The following is a 20,182-nucleotide window of genomic DNA, read 5'->3' as shown; positions in this document are numbered from 1 at the left end:
AGGAAAGTGCTGTTGTTCATAGTCTGAATAAGCAGACGATTTATGCCCAAATCGCGAAAACCCTTTGTCGTATTTTCAGAATGGTTAGTTGATGCTGAGGAACCAAGTATAGTAAGCTTAAAAAAATTATTGATACCATCAGTTGATACATCAGCCAGTCATTGCTTCTGTTGTAATATTACTGTTTTCAAGAAAAAAAGGTCTTAAATATCGTTCGGGTTTAAATCTGGGCTAGACTTAGATAACCGGTGCTTATAGCCATGCGGGCTATACAGAGGCAAAAAAAAAAGGAAATCTCCTATACACAGACTTCGGAGACACAAAGTACAATGAAAAGATTAGCGCCGCTGCAGGTCACTGACTGTCACTGAGTCCGAGGGAGCCGCCCATGAGCAGTCAGGCGGACGGTTAACCGTTATTTATTTTACACGACGATCACCCAGGCAGTCAGTCATAGCTGTATCCTCTTTCGTTCCTGGCACTGTCGACCTTTCTTGATATTTTTCTGTCCAAGTTGCTTTTCGTGTCTCTCCTCTGAGCGTTGCCGTGTTTGGAGGACGCTGTCGGCGGACGTTGGGTACTGGCGGGTGAGGTGGAGAACGGGACGAGCGGGGGGTGAAACGAAGGTGCAACGAACGTTTGTATCTTCTGTTAAACAGCACTGCTGCACGCCAGCGACTTAACTGCTCAACCCTCGATGCTAGCAGAGATGGCAGTCACGGGGGTTGTATCAGTTCACTTTGTCTGTACAACGCCGGTAGCAGCAGTTCGTTCCGACAAGAACAAGAGGCAAGTACAGTCTCCCTTCTCCGCTTTCTCTCTATTTCTCGTTGCTTCCCCTGCCTCCTTTTGCTCTTTCAGCCGCTCAGTTCTTGCAGCTTTAAACAACGCCTGAGAATTATCTTCATTCCTAACGGAAGCTTGCCCCCACCCATCACCCCTTTCAGCCTCCGACTCGCGGGCGCTGGATCGTTTGCTTGAACATCCTCCGTCAGCCGCACACGTGCCGGAAGTGAGATGTTGTTTGGTTGCTGCTTCCGGTTTGTGGGGCTGAACGAACGGTCCGCCGATTGCCCGGTTCGTGGCAAACCGACAGTTCCTAAGCGGCTAAGGATGCCAGCTGAGAGTAGATGTCGACGGCTATGCGATTGCAGGGATGGAACGCTGGCCTGAGTGGAGGCGTCCTAGCAACCTAGCAACAGCAAAGTTGAAGGCAATAGTAGTGGCTGCTGTCAAGGAGGCTTTTACTGGAGTCTGCCCTTTTACCGCCAGCGTAGTTTACCAGTGTGAATAGAATGCTGTAGTCCGAAGAACAGGGGGCAGGAGGGAAGGCGAAGACAAAACGCAAACAGTGGTTCAGAAGAGTTTTAGGGGTGTTAGGGAGTTGGCGGGGTTATCGAGGGTATAAGGGGTGCTGGGGATAACTGCAAGTAGCAGAGGCGCCGAGAAATCGGCGAAACGGTGGCGGCTGCTGGCTATGCTTCCTTCGTTCGCTCGTTGCTATCCGTCGTCCGTCGGTTTGACTGCGATTGCCGCTACCGCTCGTAGTAGGAAGAAGCAGGGCCCATCCGCATATGCCACTTGTGTCTGAGTCCCAGACTTTCCCAACCAGAGAGCACAACCAACGAATGAGGGAGCTAAGCTCAACTAGACAGACAGTCACCCAGGCCAGCAGCGATTGAACGACCGAGCGACCGACCAGTCATTCAGGCAGTTCAGTCAGTTCCTAGGGTGATCGCGACCCGAGTCCGTCCTTCAGTACCGCGCGGGTGGGAGTCAACTCCCTCAAACGAATTCCTGTACCACTCGCATCGAGCTCTGCAACACGATGGCGACTGCGGCTATATAGCGCAATGGCTTTAGGGCAGCGCCACGCACTATCATCATAGATTCAGATCCGACAGCAGCCCGATACCAGTGTTACGGCTGGCACTTCAGGCGCTTCTCTCGCCACTGTTGATGCTGATGCTCCTACTATGAGATATGAAAAGAAAGGGTAAAAAAGGGGCAACGGCTCTTTTCCCCGGTGGATTATGGAGGGTGACGGGATAAAGGTGGGAGCGAGCTTTTGAGCGGAACTAGCGCATTAGTAATATTAGTAGCTGGTGAAATGTACATTTTTAAAAATATAAGTTATACATATAGTATGAAGTAGAAGAATGGACTAGCACCTGTTGTATAGAAGAATTCACATATCAACACGGTTAACCTTGAACTATTTAATTTTTGCGAGAACTCCGTTGGTAATGAAGCTCCTGTGTACAGCACAAAGCACACATATGGCGTATATATATTTACGTTTGTAGTTATTACACACCGCGAAGTGATTTCTATAAAACAACCAGAGGCAGATAAAAATTTAACAACTGTATTATCTATAGTATTACATCCGGTAGTTCAAGAGCATCAGCGTCACGTAATACAGGTAGGTAGTCGCTATAAAATTCTTGTGCAAGTGATAAATCTGGCCTATACGAACTAATAATTTCAGTATATTGACCAGAGTACCGCCCTATATTAAGTAACTACTTCATATTAGCCGACATCGACTGGCTATCTTCTTATTGAGTGAAGTGGTAAAAGTGGCTAAAAGAGTGAAAATGCTGAAGAGAAGCATAAGGACAGGAGCAATATCTATAAGTGAAGATCACCAGCAATCAGAAGCTCAAGCAATGGAACGCTTGTAAGAACCAATTTCGACGCACAGAACCTACTTTGATACGAAAAGAGACGGGTGTAATTCCTGTAAAAGATATAACAATGCCACTGCTTGGCCATCCTCCTACCCACATATGGGCAAAACCCACTTTAACGTTCCCTTCAGTTCGCTCTGTCCCACTGCAGCCGCACCTTGTTAATGATGGAACAGCAGAGCGCCTGATTACAACCACGGGTTCCAGCTAAGTCTAGCCAGCTCCAGCATTGGTACGCTTTCTCGCTTCCTTTATCTAGGTTCTCTTAACGATACACAACGCAGTCTAGCATTGGCTAGACTGAAAACTCTGAACAGATGCCTATAGTTTCTTAGTTCCGGTTTTTGCTGACCGAGACAATATGAAGATTCGTAGTTGCATATAAGTGCAATTGAATCTTAATTTTTTCTGTCGTTACATGATCTATTATACTTCATACGTTTTTGGGTTTGCTTTTGAATAGATGCTTTATACGAATCCACAAGTGTCATAAATCAGTCGTTCATGATTCATCTCGAATCCAGCTTTCTTTTAAATCGAAATCCATTGAACGCGTCGTAGGGTCTATCCATGACCTTTTCGCACTTATTATCGAGCACCTGCATGCACTTGATCTATTAGCTATCGCCTTCAAAGTTTACTTATATCCTGGTTTATATGTTCTTCTATCAGAACAAACTGTCATGGACCTGTTTTTTACCCTTTGTTTATTATGATCGCCATTTGCGCTTATTCGACCAGGTTTACAAAACTGCCGGTCCCATTGATCCGTAAACTTGCGGTACAGTGATTACGGCAGTCGCATCAACGGCATTTCTCTAATCCATGAGCCACTTTTTAGGGCCACTCTTCAATAGTACTTCCCTTCGTCTTTATCGGCGTTTTCGTCGATGGCGTCATCGTTGTCATAATTCTCGTTTTCTGCGACACCCATGTTAGTCCGACTCACATCCGAAAGGGGCCGCTTCAGTTCCCTTTACTTGGTGCTCACTATCCTGCAATTGCTTTGTGTCTCCTTCCCTAATCGCTGCTTCATTGACAACCTATTTTCCCTTCGTGACCCTGCTGTTGTACCCTTCTTTGTCTACGCGGCTATCGTCATCCACCTTGGCCTTCATTTCTTTCCACTGCTGTCGTTCTTTCTCCACATGTTTCGTTCTTGTCGTCGTCGTCGTCGTCGTTATCTTTCCCTTTTGTTCCTTTTTCGTTCTCCAGTGTCCGCCATGTTTACCCTTTTCAGAGCACGATTTCTTCCCTCTGCTTTATGCCTCGGCTATTCCCAAAACTCCCTGCTGCTGCTTCTGGGACCCCCGGACCTCTGCATAGCTGCGTGCATAGATCCTTCGATCCGGTGACCGAGACCAACCACTCCAATCTTTGAGGAGGACAGGCTCTTTCTGTATTGCCTCTGTAACCGGACTGTTAGGCTTAAGCCATTGGACCATATGTATAACACGAATTGAGGCAGCTTCAAACAGCAGAAAAAAATAAAAAGTTTCACTAGTGAACGTAACTTGATTTAGAGAGCTTTGCTGTCCCAATTTTAGCATTTCTACCTCTAGTGAGACTCTTTGTGGACTTTGACCTTTTCCGAATCTCCACACAGCTGAGGCACATCTGTAGGGAGGCAGGCAGAGTTCTCTTATAGAAATCTTGCAAGCAATGTCTAAATGACCCCTAAGCAGTTATATATACACACATGCACAAACGAAGCTGAACCGTTCTGCGGTGATTATGATTAGCTAAGTAGAAGCTGCATGATAAAGAGGTGACTACCTCTTGTTAGACACTAGAAGATCTATCGCCTCTTAGATTATATAGCATACAACGTTCAGAATAGGTGAATATTGGACCACATTAAGGCTGATGTTGGTAAGTTTCTCTTATTTTCTTAGAAAAGCTTAATCTAGTTACCATGTTAAATTTTAAGGTATTGAAGCCCAATAGGGTCGCCTTTGCCACTCACCGTTATACCACATTCGGTGGGATCTTAACACATTTGATGGATTTATAAATTAAATAGATAACTTGAGTCACCCTCAAGACACTGGTAATCCTGACAAATAAATAGGTCTTGGCAGTCTTGTTTATATTGAAGTCGTCTTCAATGTCAGTCTTTCTACCCGACGATAATCGCATCGTATCTTAAACGGACTCTAGGGTGTGGCGATCCAAGACATCCATCATTCTATGAAAAAAATGTAACGGCACGAACATGTGCAACACAGGACGGAGGGGAGAGCGACTTCAGCGTTGGGTCAGCGTGCGTTCCATTTCGGTCGTGGAGTTCGTTTTGAACAAAAAGCGTCTCCATTGAATGCTTTACTTGTATACTGTGACCATCTCTCGAACAACCCTTCAAATAATCTTGATTCAAGCCAGCCTACACAATGCTTGTAGGAGGTTCTGCTCTAGCCAAACAGAACCGGAGAGAACAAAGACAGCGTCAGCTTGAGACTGGAGGCTTTTAAGCCGAGCTCGGAGTCACTTATGTTTTGAGCGTGGGGCGCCCCCTCAGGGACGAATCGCCGCTTGAGGTGGAACGATCATCCAGGTGCAGCACCATTGTATCAAGCCCGAATAGTACAAAATAGAACCATAAACGCAATCAGACTCACTCCGTTCTATAGTCGGACGACCAACGGAGCGACCACTGGCGGCAAAACAGCACAACAGCAGGCGTTCATGTGCCAAGAGATCGGTCGTAATAAAGGGAGCTTTGGCTTCGCCCTTTTCTTTGAGCTGTAGACAGCAAGTACTGTAGCAGAAAACCTACAGATGGCCTACAGATTCTAACCGGAGAGGCACTCGATATGGAATGTGAGCGACCAAAGCGGGGGTGAAGGTCGAAACGATGGGGCGGCCTTGATGATAGCGAGAGAGGAATTAGTTGAATCTGACAGGCTGGACTATGCCGCTGGCAAAAGAGGCTAAACAACAACGGTTGACACGATATTCGCAACGTTACAGTTCGTTCGTGAGACGACGCAATGCTACCACTCGCTCGTTGACGGGATAGACGATAAAATGAACGGATAATTTTGTCCTATTACTAGCAGTGGCATCTAGTAGTATCACCGTATACACGATATGCGCTGGGATTGCTGGGTGGGCAAAATGCGGCGTCGAACTCCTGCTGCGGAACACACAGTGAGCGCCCGGGTATTGGCTGTTTTTTTTCGTGCAATACCGAATGTTCGAATCTCGCAGGGTACCTCGACACAGACGTGTAGACATGGCGAAAATTAGAAAGTAACGGATTATGTCGAAGAATAGCTAAAAAAAAAAAGTAGAGAAGCGCATCGTCTGGCTCATCGAGTACGACTGAAGGAATGTACTTTAACGCCAGCTGAAACGAACTCAGCAAACGGCTGAGTACTGCTTGTGCTAGCTACCGTAAACCACAGGTATCATCCGGTCCGGTCCGTTGTTTCCGAAATCATAGCAACTCAGCATGAACCGTAGCTACACCTTGAATTTCTACGCAGTATCATTTCAATAGCTCTGAGAATCCGCATCCTGTAATGCTGAAGGTGAGTGCAATTGCTACGATTGTAATTGCAGCGATCAGTTCAGCTCCTCTGAAGCAACACCTACATGTAGTATTCTCAAACGAATATGGAACGCGCCAACGGATGAACAGACAGATAGATGGGATAATAGCATTCTTTTTTAGCTTTGTGTAGCCTACATGAATTAACCATGTACGTCTAGGACTATTCGTTAATCGTTGTCACCTCCGTTATTGCTGTTCAGAGCCACTAAAATATTTCTCCTGCATAACGTGTAGCGCCATACACGTATGGACGCTTACGAATATGCCAGTGTGTGCATATGTGCAGCAGCAACTGATGCTGAGAAGCCTAAGACGTAGAGCATTCGAATCAGCAGCGTCTCCGCCAGCGTTTCACAAGCACGCTCGTGCCTGCTCGCTTTTGCAGACAATTCGCATGGGCGTTGGGTTCGCAGCCGTCACCAAAGTTCTAGGCCCCCGTGATCTGCGGCGATTTTTGCTAGAAGAGCCGGGGCTCTATTTCTCGATACTGCGTTACTAGCCAGATCTCCGTTGAGTTGTGACGGCATTCCATTTTGCGCGGAAAAGTGACTAGAACACGAAGAACATTGCTTTCCATCAAACATATGGCAGCGAAACTGCCGCTGCTGATGCTTGTGTCGTTCAACGCAAGGCTATGCTGAGCCTGATGCTGCCGCTAGTGTTGCCCGGACAACGATGGATCCGCACTCAGCCGTTCGGCAACCGGCCACGCTGCAGGGGCCACGAAAGCCTGGAAGTTCCTGGTAAATTGGGGTCGGAAGCTTTATCAGACGCCTTTTCTGCGTTGAATTTTTGTCCTTTCTCGAATCAGTCTCGAGAAAAAATCTCCAGAACTGGTGGTCGTTAACAACGACCACGTGTTTATGTTGATATCGTCGCTGTTACCGCTGCCGTATAGCCGATAGGTGTTAGTTTTGCTGAAAAATAAACGTAGAACAGGGAATGTTGTGTTAGTGAATGGTTCTGTTTTTATTGTTTCTTTCTTGGTTACTGATTTCCAAAAACATTATATGTAGTGGGTCTGTGAACTCTCTATACGGTACGCCTTTTCTTAGTATACCGCACTTGTAAGGCCAGTCGCTGACGCGATGCCGGGGCTTAGCGCTAAAACTGCTCGATAACAAGCTGTACAGTTCATCACTCAGTGTGTTCCGTGCATGATTGTAATCACGTGACGCTTACGCGGCAGAGCCCTACTTGGTTACGTACAGCCTTCAACAGACGATACTTGTGACGGTGGTTATGGTGTTGATATTGAATCGTGACTGTGCAAACCATAGGAAACGCGTATACTTCGATTGAGTCGCTAGCCAACTATGATTCAACAGTTGCAATACAGGCCAAATCGAGCTAAACAACAGCGATGGACGACGTTTCGGCTGTCGACGTTATGCTAGAGTTATCTTACTTACATTTTGTCACTAGTTTCGCAGTTCGCCGATAAGCTATAGAAGGGAAAGCAACGAGCTAGAGATAAGATAAGGGCGAAAAGGAAGTAGGACAGCAGCTTCGGTTAATTTTTATCATCACAATGACGTACAGCGAACGAGCTGTCAAGGGTCTTCTTCTCGTCGGAAGAGATGCTTTGAGCCAATCGTCGCAAAATGATTACGCTCTTATATCAACGCCTATAGATCTACGTAACACCTGATATCTTGTGCTTGTTTCTTGGCGATTGGATTTTCGAAATTTCAACATATTCACGCCAATTTTCATGCACGTATTTCCGTGACGTATAACACTCCATGCGTAAATGTGCCGACCCGCTTTCGATAAACTTTTTTGTTCGACACATTTCACATATATTCTATATGATTTGTGGAACCAAGGTGAGTAAATCCTATACCACGGTTTAAGGTAACCTAGAAGGTCTAAAAAAAGAAAAGGCTGGCTGCAATGAAACTTTTAACTATTACCTGCCAGTCTAAGTCCACGCCGAAGTCTATTCCACTAAGAACTATGCTTCGTTATGAAGTTCGACACCTATTTTTATAGCGCAGGACAAAATCTACCAAGCTCACATTCCCTGTTATCCAGAAGATACTACGAATGTCCTCCATGTATTATACGGGAAATGATCATAAACGAAATTTCGTACAGCAGACGACGCTACATAAGTTTGACATGTTTTCCCCACATGAGCACAGATCGGGACTGTAATTGGAACTCACGGGAGCGTTACTACTTAAATCTGATTGACGCTATTTTGTTTTTTGTCTTAGCAATAAACTTCGGCGCACAGGTTGTTCCTTTTGGTTGATTCACTTTAGGACACTGCGCAATCTGTCATCGTCACCTATTTCGTCTCTTCTCTATTTCTGTAGTCTTCCATTGCCCCTTCTCTGATTTTATAAATGTTTCTCCTTTGACTCGTATTGGCCTTTCCGTTCGTCGGTCGCCATTTACCCTGTCGGCGCTAACGCCATTATCGCTGCCTCGAACAACCAGTCAGGCCTTCTCTAGGTTTTTCCTTTTTCCCTTTATCATCGTTTACATTAGCGGAATTGACCGTTGCGACTGCTAGGGCGCTTGTCCAATTTAGCTGCTGCTTTCGTTAGTAACCATCGGAAACGTAGCATAGCGGTACATTGTCGCACCTTGGGGACATGCATTACGGATGTAACTGTCCCAGTTTTCGATCTCGTCACTTCTACCTCCATCTGATCTTTTAGAGCAACAAACCAAGTGGTGCATTTTTATACTTTACAACATCAAATTATTAGAACTAGTTTTCTAAGACAGGTGTCGAGCAAGCATCGTTCGTAGATCGGCCACGACAAACTAAGGCCTGAAAAACGGCTATGGCCTGCCGACATGTCTGTATAGTGGCCACTGTGTCCGTTTGTCTTATGCTATGCACAGCTGGCTAACGAGTTGACTCTATCCCACAGCAGCAGGTTGCAGAGGTCTACGAGAGCTCCAACAATAACAACAACTAACATTGGCAGCGGTTACGGTCGGCCAGTTAATCGGACAGGCAGACAGGCCTTTCGTGTACGGAGTTGTTGCCCGCCAAAAGAAATACCCAAGCGTTCACAGACCCGCATCCATAGGTGGCAGACCAAGCAGACGAAAAACACCAATGCAGCTCAAATGCCAGACCCGTTCTACCCGTGTCGACCGCGATCGAGTACCAAGAAGTCCTGTCTACAGCTGTCAACGTTCGTTGGTCCTACCGCAACAGTGCTGCTGCTGTTCACAGCAGCAGCAAATAAACCAAAATTATAGCAAAACACCGCATCAACAGCATCTTGCCAAAGCCACTAGTGTGAACAAAACAACCCACTCGACTACTCGTACTGCCGCGATGTTTGGCGGCAGCCTGGTCCGCCGCTTACTGCTACTGCCGTCACTACTACCGTTGCTGCCAGACTTGCACGCTCTCGTGCTTCCCCATTTCCTTACGAAGTACAGCCGGCCAAAATGTCCTTTTTCGAAGGCTACTCGACTAGCTGTTGCCGACATCGCTACCAGTCGCGGAAATGGCAGCGAGGCAACAGCCAGCGAGACGGACCAACCGTCTGTATAGAAATGCATAGAAACAGCAGTTAACAGAGAGTCAATGCGCTCCTGCACGTTGGCCAGCCAGCAGTCACAGCAACGGCAGTACGGGCGAAGAGCGGGTCGACACGGGCAAAGCACCAAATCGTCCCGGCGACCAGATGGCGCCACGGGCGGTGAAGCCGATCGTAGTCAGTTGAGTGGCGCCATCAGGGCTCAACGGGCAAACTCGACAAGCTTTCCCGTATGTATCTCTTAACGCTACGAGCTGCTTGTGCAGGCGGCGATTGCTTGGTCGCTTCGATGCGCTGCTTGCTGGTCGGCCGTATACGAGTGCCGTAGCTGTTGCGCTAGTTATGCTGGACGCTGCTGCCGTTTTAAGATACGATGAGATGACGCTGTGTTGTTCTACGGCGACTTTGCTCGCTTTGTTTATGGCCGGCCTATGGCTGGTCTACGGCTCCGTTTAATGTTATATCTGTGTGTGAAGCACGTTTGCCGTGCGGTCGCGCACGTTTCTAGTTGGTCCGCAGGCGCCGAAATCTTTGTTGTGGTGGCTACAGTGGTCTGTCGATAGTAGGCCACGACAGTCGACTACTTCGGCCGGCAGTGGCCTGCAGTAACAACAGCTCCAGCTACAGCCAGTGTGGCTGGAACAGCTTTAGAGGCAAGGGGCTAGCAGATTCTATAAAATTAAAAAAACCCCGAAACCCAATGAGATACTTGTACCCCTAAAACGCGGCTTATGGGCGTATTTGTCTATCTGGGACTTAGCGATGCAATGCTTCTTAGATGATTCAAGGTAGCGTTGCTAGGCGTAAGGCGGCGACAGGGCTGAGATTAGGCAAAAAAGGTCGTTAGCTTTTTTTTTTTTAGCTTCCTACAATTCTTAAAGATATTGTATACGAAGAAGTGTGTGCAGATAAAGAAGCGAAAAAAAAAACATGTATTCTTGTGCATGTATGACATGGCCACAACTAATGGACAGGATGGTGATTGCGTTCAAAACTATTACCGCTGCAGTTTTAACGGTCCAAAGGTAATTCGCAAAGCAGAAGCAAATTATTGCTGGTGTTTCAATGAAAAAGCAAATATGTCGAATGGTTATTAAAACTGGTAAACAAAAATAACCCAGTTACAATTTAGATAAACCCAGATTCAAGGAACATCCCTAGTGACCGCGCAGGGATCGACGAGTGAATTGAGTTGAGCGTCCATTGGCTCTGACGCGGTTCTTTCGTAGTCAAAATTTCTAACACTCTGACATCTGAGTGAGCTAGTGTCGTATATTTGGGTCTGTGGATCCGGAATATGGTGCCCACTTGCTTATATGTATACATATATACTGGGTTGGGGTCGTAGGGCGAAGACAAGAACTCCATAGGGAGGGTGGTGACACACCGGACGAGCCGCAGAAATCGCGAAGCTTTGTTACTTACTTGGATATAGTAGCCGTGAGATCGTCGGGGACCTTTTGCTAGCTCGACTGCCATTGACGAAACAAGGATATAGTAGCTTAACAAGCACGCTTGAACTTAACGGGTAACATTACGAACCGCTTCCATGTAATGGGAACTGGCTAAATTTGCAAAGCAGAATATGATTTTGGTACAAGTGCCCAAATATAAGTACAGCTCCACATGAATAGAATTTATTAGAAGCATCTGTTCCCGAAGTTATTCATAACAATTAGAACTTACTTTAAGTTATTATTGAACGAAGCAGCATTAATAGGTTAATTCACTCGCCAACATCTACATGGCCTGTAAGCTAATGCTTTACAAGCAGAAAGTACAGCGCCATAGCACTCCCTGGTAGATCGGCGCAGACAACCCTTAAAATTCTCAATCTGACAACAGCTCTATCAATTAAACTGCCATTTTTTTTGTCTTGATTTCGTATTAAGGTGCGATTAGCGGATAGCCTCGCATCGGTCATGGTGAGGCATGTGATCCGTGTAATGGCCTTTAATCCACATCCTCTTCGAGATTTTCATTCAAATCGGACTCAATCAAAAAGTTTATCCCACAAAAGCTCCAGTTAACATCGCCGTTGCAATATTTTTCGATAGTGTCGCCGTACAACTGCAGTCACCACCGACATCTGTACTATCACCATTGGAAAAAATAGCTGATGTTGTCGTTACTTGAACTTTTTTTCATTTTCTTGTTGGTTTTCTCATCCTATTTTTCTTGCGTTGTTCATCCGCGTTGTCGTCGTCGTCGTCAACTCAAGACGACGTGTCGCTGCTGTCAGCGTCAACGTCATCTTTGTTATCTACGTCGTATGGCGCTGCTGCTGCTTTTGCAGCTGGTTTAATCGGTAGAACATTGTATGTGCGTCTTTGCGCGCCTGTCTATATGTCTGCGTATGTATCTCTCTATGAGTGAGCCTATCGATGTCTCTCTGCCCGTACGCTTGCGTTTTCGTTAAAATGGCTTGATCTCTGTTTATGGCTGGCTGCTGTTTCTATCAGAGAAATGTGACGAACCGGCCGCAGGTACAGGACAAGACAGGACAGCGTAACACGGCCTATCTCGACTTTATGCCGTGTAGTTTAGCTTGATTTAGCTCATCTGTGTCAACCACTGCCGTCGCGGAGGATGAATAGACACCGCTGCTGCCGCAGTGGTAGCGCCACCGCTCCGCTTCTTCAGTCGCTGCCGTTGCCATAGCCATATTACGACGGCCTTATAGAAGCGTACCGTTCTGTGACCGCCGCTACGATGTTGACTAGTGCTGCTTGTTGCGTTCGAATCGCTTCTATCAAACGTATGTACGTAGCGACTATGGCAGTCGTTACTAGCATCTTTGTCGTCGCGGTGGCGGGGCTGCTGCTTTCGTATCCAACTCCCTGCGCTATTGCGTTAGTTGTATAGCCGTCAAATGGTATAATGTGGCTGTATCAGACTGTGGCGGGTTGATAGGACGACGTGCGCGCCAACGTGGCCAGGAGTTGGCCGCCGACCCGGCCGGTCAGTTAGTGCTGGATGAAAGCACGGGTGATAATAACAATACTAGCGTATGGTAATCGTCAGTAAGCCTGTCAAGTATGGTCGTCTAGTCGACAAAGTAACGCCGACGAGGGCGTATGGCTTGCGCACGAAACACGTCACGCACGCTAAGGCCAACAGGGCTACGAACGAAGCGTCAGCCACTTCTACCGACGGCAGCCACCGGCAGTAACTCAATGAGGAGTACTCGTATAATGTCTATAATATCGTTTTCACTACGAAAAGAGTCGGCTAGCAGACTGACGAAACGTCGTAGCACTCTCGGCCAGGAGAACCCGTGGAACTGGGGTAACCAAAATGGGGTGTTCTCGATCGTGTAGTCGTCAGCGGGAAAGAAAGCAGAAAGGGGCAGGCGTTGCTCTCGGAAAAAACAGCAACAAGCGACACCGCAGGACATTAAAACAGGCAGAGCAGTACTTACAGCTTAGGTATTGGCCTGGTGCATATTCGTTGTCAGTAGATTGGCGAACTAAATAAAGTTCTAGTAAAAGTAATAATAAAAACAAATTGAAAAGAAGAATAAAAGAGGAACAGGCAAAAGCCACTGTCGCGTCTCTGTTGCGGTACTGTTGGATTAATTGAGTTTCCCTTTAAGGCCGTAGCTATTATAAACGTTAACGGCATTAGTTAATAACCTGTGTATAATAGAGAAAATATTTAAGCTTAGATCAAAATGATCGAAGTTGAACTACTACTAGATTTTATTATTACATCGCGTGGATGTAAAACGTAACGCGTATGCGGTATAGTTAACCTTAGCCTGAAGCGTCGATCTGGTATGACGATTTGCAACTGATTGATATACTTAGGCAGAACGAGCACGGCTGAACGTTATGAAGCATTTCGAAACAAATCTAACTACAATAGATCCCGTCCGACTCTGAGCAGTTTCACTGGACTTCATCGAACCCGTAATGGTGTGGTGTTAACGTGTTCACCTCTGCTGAATCCAGGGACACATGAGGTTGTCCAGGCTCCAAACTATAAACATTTCATTACGCGCTGTTAGCTAAATGTATGAAGCAGCGGTAGCCAACTGAAAGCCCGAGAAGTTTATTTATTTACGCATGTCATTATGCTGTCTATCGATGTTCCAAACGATGGACTATTACGACGACGAGTTAGCAGCTGCCGTTTTAAATTTTATACTTCACACACTTCCATTAGTTGTTACCACCGTTGCTGTTCGTGCGATGTCACAAGGAGCAGAAATATCCATTTTTAAAGCGAGCCATCGAGAATACGTATAGATCTAGCGAGTTATGTTGGTTTCGGGCGACCCGTCGGCGTAGCTCGCCGGGTCTCTCACGAGCGATAACGAGGAGATGGTACAGCGAGCGTCACCGAGCAGCTATCGTCACAGAAAGTCGCAACTGCGACGACGACGGCAACGTATCAAATCGATAGAAATAGCAGCCAGGCCACGAACAAGGCCAGCGTGATCTTCACATATTATGGCTATAGATTTTGCCTGCCTGATATGTAAGAGTTCGCTAAATTTTAACGTTTCGCGAAAAAGATAACGTGATGTTACTTTCGTGGTACTTTGGAACGGTTGTGTGGTACGACATTTCCTATTTTTCGGTGTCGCGCTCGAAGGAGAAGCCATATCTCCTCCACGAAAGCAACGTGGAAAGGATGCGGCTGCTGATAACGGAAACTGGTCATTTCACTGAATTACGTACGCCCAATGGCGAACTCAAGCGAAGCACTTCTGGACGTGCTATATACTGAACTATCCCCTAACTGACTACTCCTAGCGTTTATTTATAGGAATTCATCTACGTGTATTCGACGAACGCCACAAAGCAGAACCGGTTTTTGATCAATTTCTAGTAGCTAGCCAAAATTAAAATTTAAGGTCTCAATTAAAAGTGAAGTTTTAGCGGAGTCGACCCACCGGTGGTCTACAATTGGACTAAACAAGTGGATTTTCCTTTTTATCTCTATGTTGCTGTAAGCTGTCCTTCAATCTATCCTCGCATCGCAAATTTCTCAGTAACATACAGGTATTGCGTAGTTTACGCGACGATTTCGAATCTCACATTCTCCAATCTCCCTTTTTGCCTCTGCTTTCGTCATCGTTTCATTCGTTTCGTGACGACCACGATGGCTATGTTCTTGATAGCCGCCATAATAATGTCGATGATGACAGGAACGGCGATGATGATTTTGATGAAGTAAGAGATGACTCTGATGTTGATATTATCGATGATGGTAATGATGATTTGAATTTTGCCGCTACAGACGGACTCAGTGTCTCTATCCGTCTGTATATATGTGTGGGGTGTCGCTGATTCGTTAGTTCGTTCTCTTACGTACGTATGTGCCTTTCCGCCGTTCTGTTTGCTGGAAGGCAGCAGCTTGTCTGAGTGGCCATGGTGATGAACGGCCTGAAATGTTCCTGGCACCTTTCTTTTCCCAACTCGTGTCGTCTTCTGATGTCCCACCATCCGACCCAATTCTACTAGCCCATACAACAACCCCTACGCGCAAGAATGCCGGGGTGTGGCAGTGCCCAACGACGGTAGCAGCGGTGAGAGTGGTAGCGGCGATTATGAGCAGCGGACTTTTAGCAGTAACGGCGATAAGCATTTGCACGATACAAGGAATTCAGGCAGCCATGCAGTCAGTTAGGTACCGTCCAGTCAGCAAGCCAGTTAGTACGCAGACGAAAGCCTTTGGACAGACGGGGCGGTTTGCCCTTCTACTTACTGCCACTTCATTGCTGGCATCGAGAAAGTAAGCAAGCAACCAGACTGCGATGGAGTTGCTGCTGCTAGAAGCACTAGGTGAATGCATGAACGAGCGTCCGGTTAGTCGGGTGGTCAGCGTGTCGTTTGGGCGCTAGGCTTAAGGGGTGCTTTTGGGGCGTCTGGTTGCTGCTTTTGGAGGCTCTCTGTCGTGGGCAGCAGACTCGAACGATGGTATGGACTGCTGCTGCTGCTTCTGGTACTGCTGCTGCTGCTGACAGCCACTGCGCGGTGGCAGTGGCTGTATCAGCGGCATTGGTGGTGCTCGGAAGGGGGATGTGGGTTATCGTGCTACTCCACTCGCTGCTGGAGTCACTACTACCACTACAAGCAGCATTGGGCCGTTCCGTTGCTGCATCCCGCTATCCCAATGAGTCTAACCAAAAGCGAACGAACCAGCCAGCAAGTCTGTGAGCCCTGTTTTCGCTGTTTCGCCCTCTCTACGCTCTTACCCGAACCCTACTTCACCCCAAGCGCCTATTCCCCTCTAAGCAGCAGGCAGAGGGGAGTGTGCAAGCTACTGGCCAGGCCCACCTATCTTTCCTCCCGCTTGCCCCTAAATTCCCCCAATTCTTGGTTGGTTTCTCGTTCTTCGTGCCTCATTCCCCCCCCCCCCCCTTTCCGCTGCCATTGCCCCACTGCAGGCAAGCAGGCAGCCAACGAGCCAGGCCGCTATAACCCGTAACAGTCATAGCCACTGCTGTCTCTTTCGCGGCTGCCGCTACTACCACTAGGGCCCCTGCTGTCTCCCGATCTCCTCTACCCCTCGCCCCAACGGCGCGCCCTGTCCATGCCGGTCGGTCGCTAGCTCGTCCGTTCGTTCACTTGCTGTTTCGGCCTGAAGCTTCCTGCCACTCCCGCCCTTGCCTTCAGGCTCTTGCTCATTCGTTGGCCGACTGGCCGACTAGATGTTCCCGCACCGTCAGCCAGCCATCTACTGCTTCTGGCCGTTGCCTACGGACCAGCCTGTCTGCTTGCTTGGTCGGAAGGGGCAAGAGAGTAGCAGGCAGTCGGGAAAGGCGATACAGGGAAATCGGGGGTTACCACCTATCCGACACAGTCTCTTCCTTCAACCGTAGGACAGCCAGCTAGCGCTAGAAGTGAGGCTGTGAGGAGGGCAAAGGCAGGCAACCAGGCTTGAGACCGACCGGGCAGCCGGTAAGCACGCCTGCTTGCCTCAAGTCTGCCACTTCTACTCTGGTGAAGGCTCGCAGCTATACAGCCCGTATGTGGCTTACTGCTTGCCTGCCCTACAGCCCCGGCAGCCTTCCTGCCGTTCGGCCGACGGCCTGAAACAGGCAAGGAGCCTCGCAGGCCTGCGTGCTGCAGGCAGGCCATGCACCCAGCACGACCCAGGCAGGCAGCCAACACAGGCTGAAGCAGCTAGCTAGACAGCAAGCAGGCCTCAGGCTGTAGGGAGTTCGTTCGTTCGTTCGTTCATTCGTTCGTTCGCCCGCCCGCCCGCCTGCTCGGTCTGCCTCTCTGGCAGGCAGCTCTCCTCTACCGCTCCACACTGCTGCCAGCCAGCCAGCAAGCGTAGAGCCAAGCAGGCAGGCAGCATCTCGGCCAGCAGGAGGGTGGAGGGAGGGGGACGTTGTGCGCGGAGTGGGGGTGGCGGGGAGGAGGGGAAATAAGCGGGGAAGGGGCAGCTAGCAGCAGCTCGCTGGCTGCTCCTCGCCTCTGCCTCTGCTCGACGGCGTTCGCTGCTCGGTGCGGGTGGGTCTCTGGCGCTCTGCCGCTACTACCACCACCACTACGGCCGCTGCCGCCGCCACCGTTTCTGCTGCGCTCTGCCGGTCGCTCGCTCCCTTACTCTCTCGCTGCTCGCTGGCTGCTCGTTCGTTCGTTCGTTCGTTCGTTCGTTCGCTCGCTGGTTTGGCCCGGTGGCTCCTGCTGCTGCTGCTGCTGCTGCTGCTGCTGCTGCTGATGCTGCTGCTGCTGCTGCTGATGCTGCTGCTGCTGCTGCTGCTGCTGTTACCGCCGCAGCGGCCATAGCTGCCGCTGGCTGCCCCGCCGCGCCACCCTTCTCGCGTCCGCTTTGTGACTGGCGGCTGGCTAGATGGCAGGCAGGGAGGCAGCAGAAGCAGGCCGGCAGGGAAGCAGGCGAGATAGAACGATCGACGGATTGGAAGAAAGCCCAGAGATGGTGCGATCGGCTAGACGAAAGAGACAGCTGACCCGCTTAAACGCATAGTCGACGTGACGGGTTTCCGAGGCAGGAGGATGGCGAAAATTTCACGATGTCTTGCGAGAAACGTGCGACGGTCACGGTAGCCAACGTGATGACGGTCTCCGTCTAGCGCGGCACGGAGATACTGGGTTCGATGCAGTTAAGGGCTTCCTGATGGATGTCCTTGCTGCGAGAGGTTGGGAGGATCTGTCGAAGGCGAACTCCCCTGCCGCGGATAGCCTGTCCAGGCCGGACACAGCGCCTCTTTTTTGCAGCAGATAGCTCCACAGCGGTGGACCCGGCAGGCAGCCACCAGCGGTGAGCAGCAGTTCGCCACTGCCGTCAGAACAGCAACGAACCGACCCAAGCGGCCGCACCACTATCACCACTAGCAGGACGGCAGTCGCTTCGCGACGTCACCGCGACTGCTAGTGCCATGCATGCAGTGTCGTGCATAGGCGACGACGTTGACGTCGTCACCGCGGATGATATCGACGTCATGTTTATACTAGCATTGGGGTACGACGTTCTCGTGCTAGCACTGGTAACCCGCAGCGTCGTGACCACGTCGGAACAGTGGAGACTAGCGACGTAGAAGCGTACATGGCGTTAGCCGTTGTTCCTGCTGATGTCCGTACACGTGCGATGCACGTATGCCTGCTTAGCTGAAGTTTCTGGGCGAATCGACGCCGAACTTCGTCAGAATACAGTAGTTTAGGCTGTAATGGGATCGCGTGATAACGCGTTGCTGGAGGGCTGCCAATGGCGCAGTACGTGCACGCCAGCAAGATGCCACCATACAAAGTTTGCAAGGATCTTAGACGTTCAGTGAAACGCTGCTATTACGACATTGGTATATTTCTATGAACTCCATTTGGTGATAAACAAAATATAAAAATAGAAAGAGACTCTTACGGCTGAACGGTAACTTCTGGAAAACCAATGGGCATGTCATATGGGAATTACGTAGAAATGATGGGATGAAGCGAGTACTTGTTGAGATTCGTAATGAAAGATCAGAACAAAAAACGGCGAATCCCAGTAGAAGTCGCTGTATCGTTTTTTAAAAACATTTTTTTAGTTTATCAATATAGAACAAAATAAAATAAACAAGGAAAGATAATAAGAAAAGAAGTTGTGCCGTAGGGACGGTCTTGACCACATGGCAATTTGGAAAAAAGTATGGTAATGCATTGTGATGAGCAAATAGGCGTATTACCATGCTGCACTGAAGATAGATGCGGAAAACGGCGATCCCAAGAGCGACCTTAGTCAAATTGTTGCTGCCCGTCAAATATATGTTCGGCTATAATATAGAGACATTCCTAAATTAGGTGTTTATAATATATTTTACAGCGATATTTTTGTCGGCAGCAAAAAAATTGTTTGTGTGTTTTTAAAAAATTTATGTTCCCAAGTACTTTAAACGGAGTTAACACCTGGCGTGGTCTTTCAAACAGCGTTTACGAACTTCATATGTCCGCAAAAACTAACTCCAAGCAAGATGTAAAAATCCAATATGTTGTTAGCATCTAATTCGCTAAAAAAAAAACTGTTTTTACCTCTGTAAAATTTTGTTTTTACACTAAAGTTTGTTTTCACATTCGTTTTATACAAGTTTTCATTATCGATACTATTGCTTGAGAGCAACTTCCATATTTATGTTCAAGTATAGGCCTGTATTATACGAATACTCGCTAAAATGAATCGTTACCATCCACACTTCTGTGACGCTCCAGGTCTACGTAAATGGGAGGGGACAGGACACAGGAAATAACTAGGTGGAAGAGCAACGGCACTGTTCTTTATGGGAACGGACGTTGGCTTCCAAGATGCCTATTTCTACCGAACCGCTGCGGCGAAGCTGGCGGCATTCGTCGGGGCTACCCCTTAAGCGGTAGGGGTATCTGCTCTCAGCGACGTTAGCCGTCACCCGGCTGCTTGCGCTAGCCTGCCATCTCTGCGCCTTGCATACATAAAAGCGTACAGGTTTCACAGCATCCCCGCGGACAACAACGGCAAGAGGAATAACATCGATCGCGCTCGTTCTATTCCTCATGCGACGGTGGTACTTCACTTGAGAATAAATGTGCTTGAAAACACAAAATCCTGCCATAACCCTAATGCAATGTCTGTCAATGCAATGGCAAGAACAGCAACCATTCTTTACCCAACAAACATTACGCACATATAATATCTGAACATGACCTGGGTCTGCGACACCAGTACATACATAATAATGGAGCTGGGTATTGATTATATAATGCAATGGAAACTGCGAGAACATTCATCTCGTATAATATTATCTAAATTAATCAGCATCCGAGTTCAGTGCCGGAAAGAAGTTTGATATGTTTAACCATGTTGAGCATTATCCCCTGGTAACTTAATAAGTATATTACTTAATGTTCGTATAAAAGAGGTGGCCATATCTTTGGTACGAGCAAACGATGAGATACGTTTCCTAAATTCAGAATAGTATATAATTAAGCTTG

General features: G+C 48.0%; 1 protein-coding gene and 1 long non-coding RNA gene across 2 annotated transcripts in view; one reads left to right on the top strand and one right to left on the bottom strand.

Moving 5' to 3' along the window:
• The window catches only part of LOC147756833 (uncharacterized), a 50,443-nt gene extending 35,748 nt beyond the window's left edge, over positions 1–14,695 (bottom strand). The window contains exon 1 of the long non-coding RNA XR_015324571.1: positions 11,190–14,695. This is a non-coding gene — a long non-coding RNA (uncharacterized LOC147756833). The remainder of the gene's footprint in view (positions 1–11,189) is intronic.
• LOC111247472 (uncharacterized) overlaps positions 7,388–20,182 on the top strand; it is a 45,813-nt gene continuing 33,018 nt past the window's right edge. Inside the window, exon 1 of the mRNA XM_086984711.1 lies at positions 7,388–8,078. Within this exon, the coding sequence (XP_086840837.1) occupies positions 7,995–8,078 (84 nt within the window). The 5' untranslated portion in view covers positions 7,388–7,994. The remainder of the gene's footprint in view (positions 8,079–20,182) is intronic.

The sequence above is a fragment of the Varroa destructor genome, unplaced genomic scaffold (assembly GCF_002443255.2).
Source record: "Varroa destructor unplaced genomic scaffold, Vdes_3.0 BEIS01000003.1, whole genome shotgun sequence".
Lineage (NCBI taxonomy): Eukaryota > Metazoa > Arthropoda > Arachnida > Mesostigmata > Varroidae > Varroa > Varroa destructor.
This window is presented reverse-complemented; position numbering and strand designations above follow the sequence as displayed.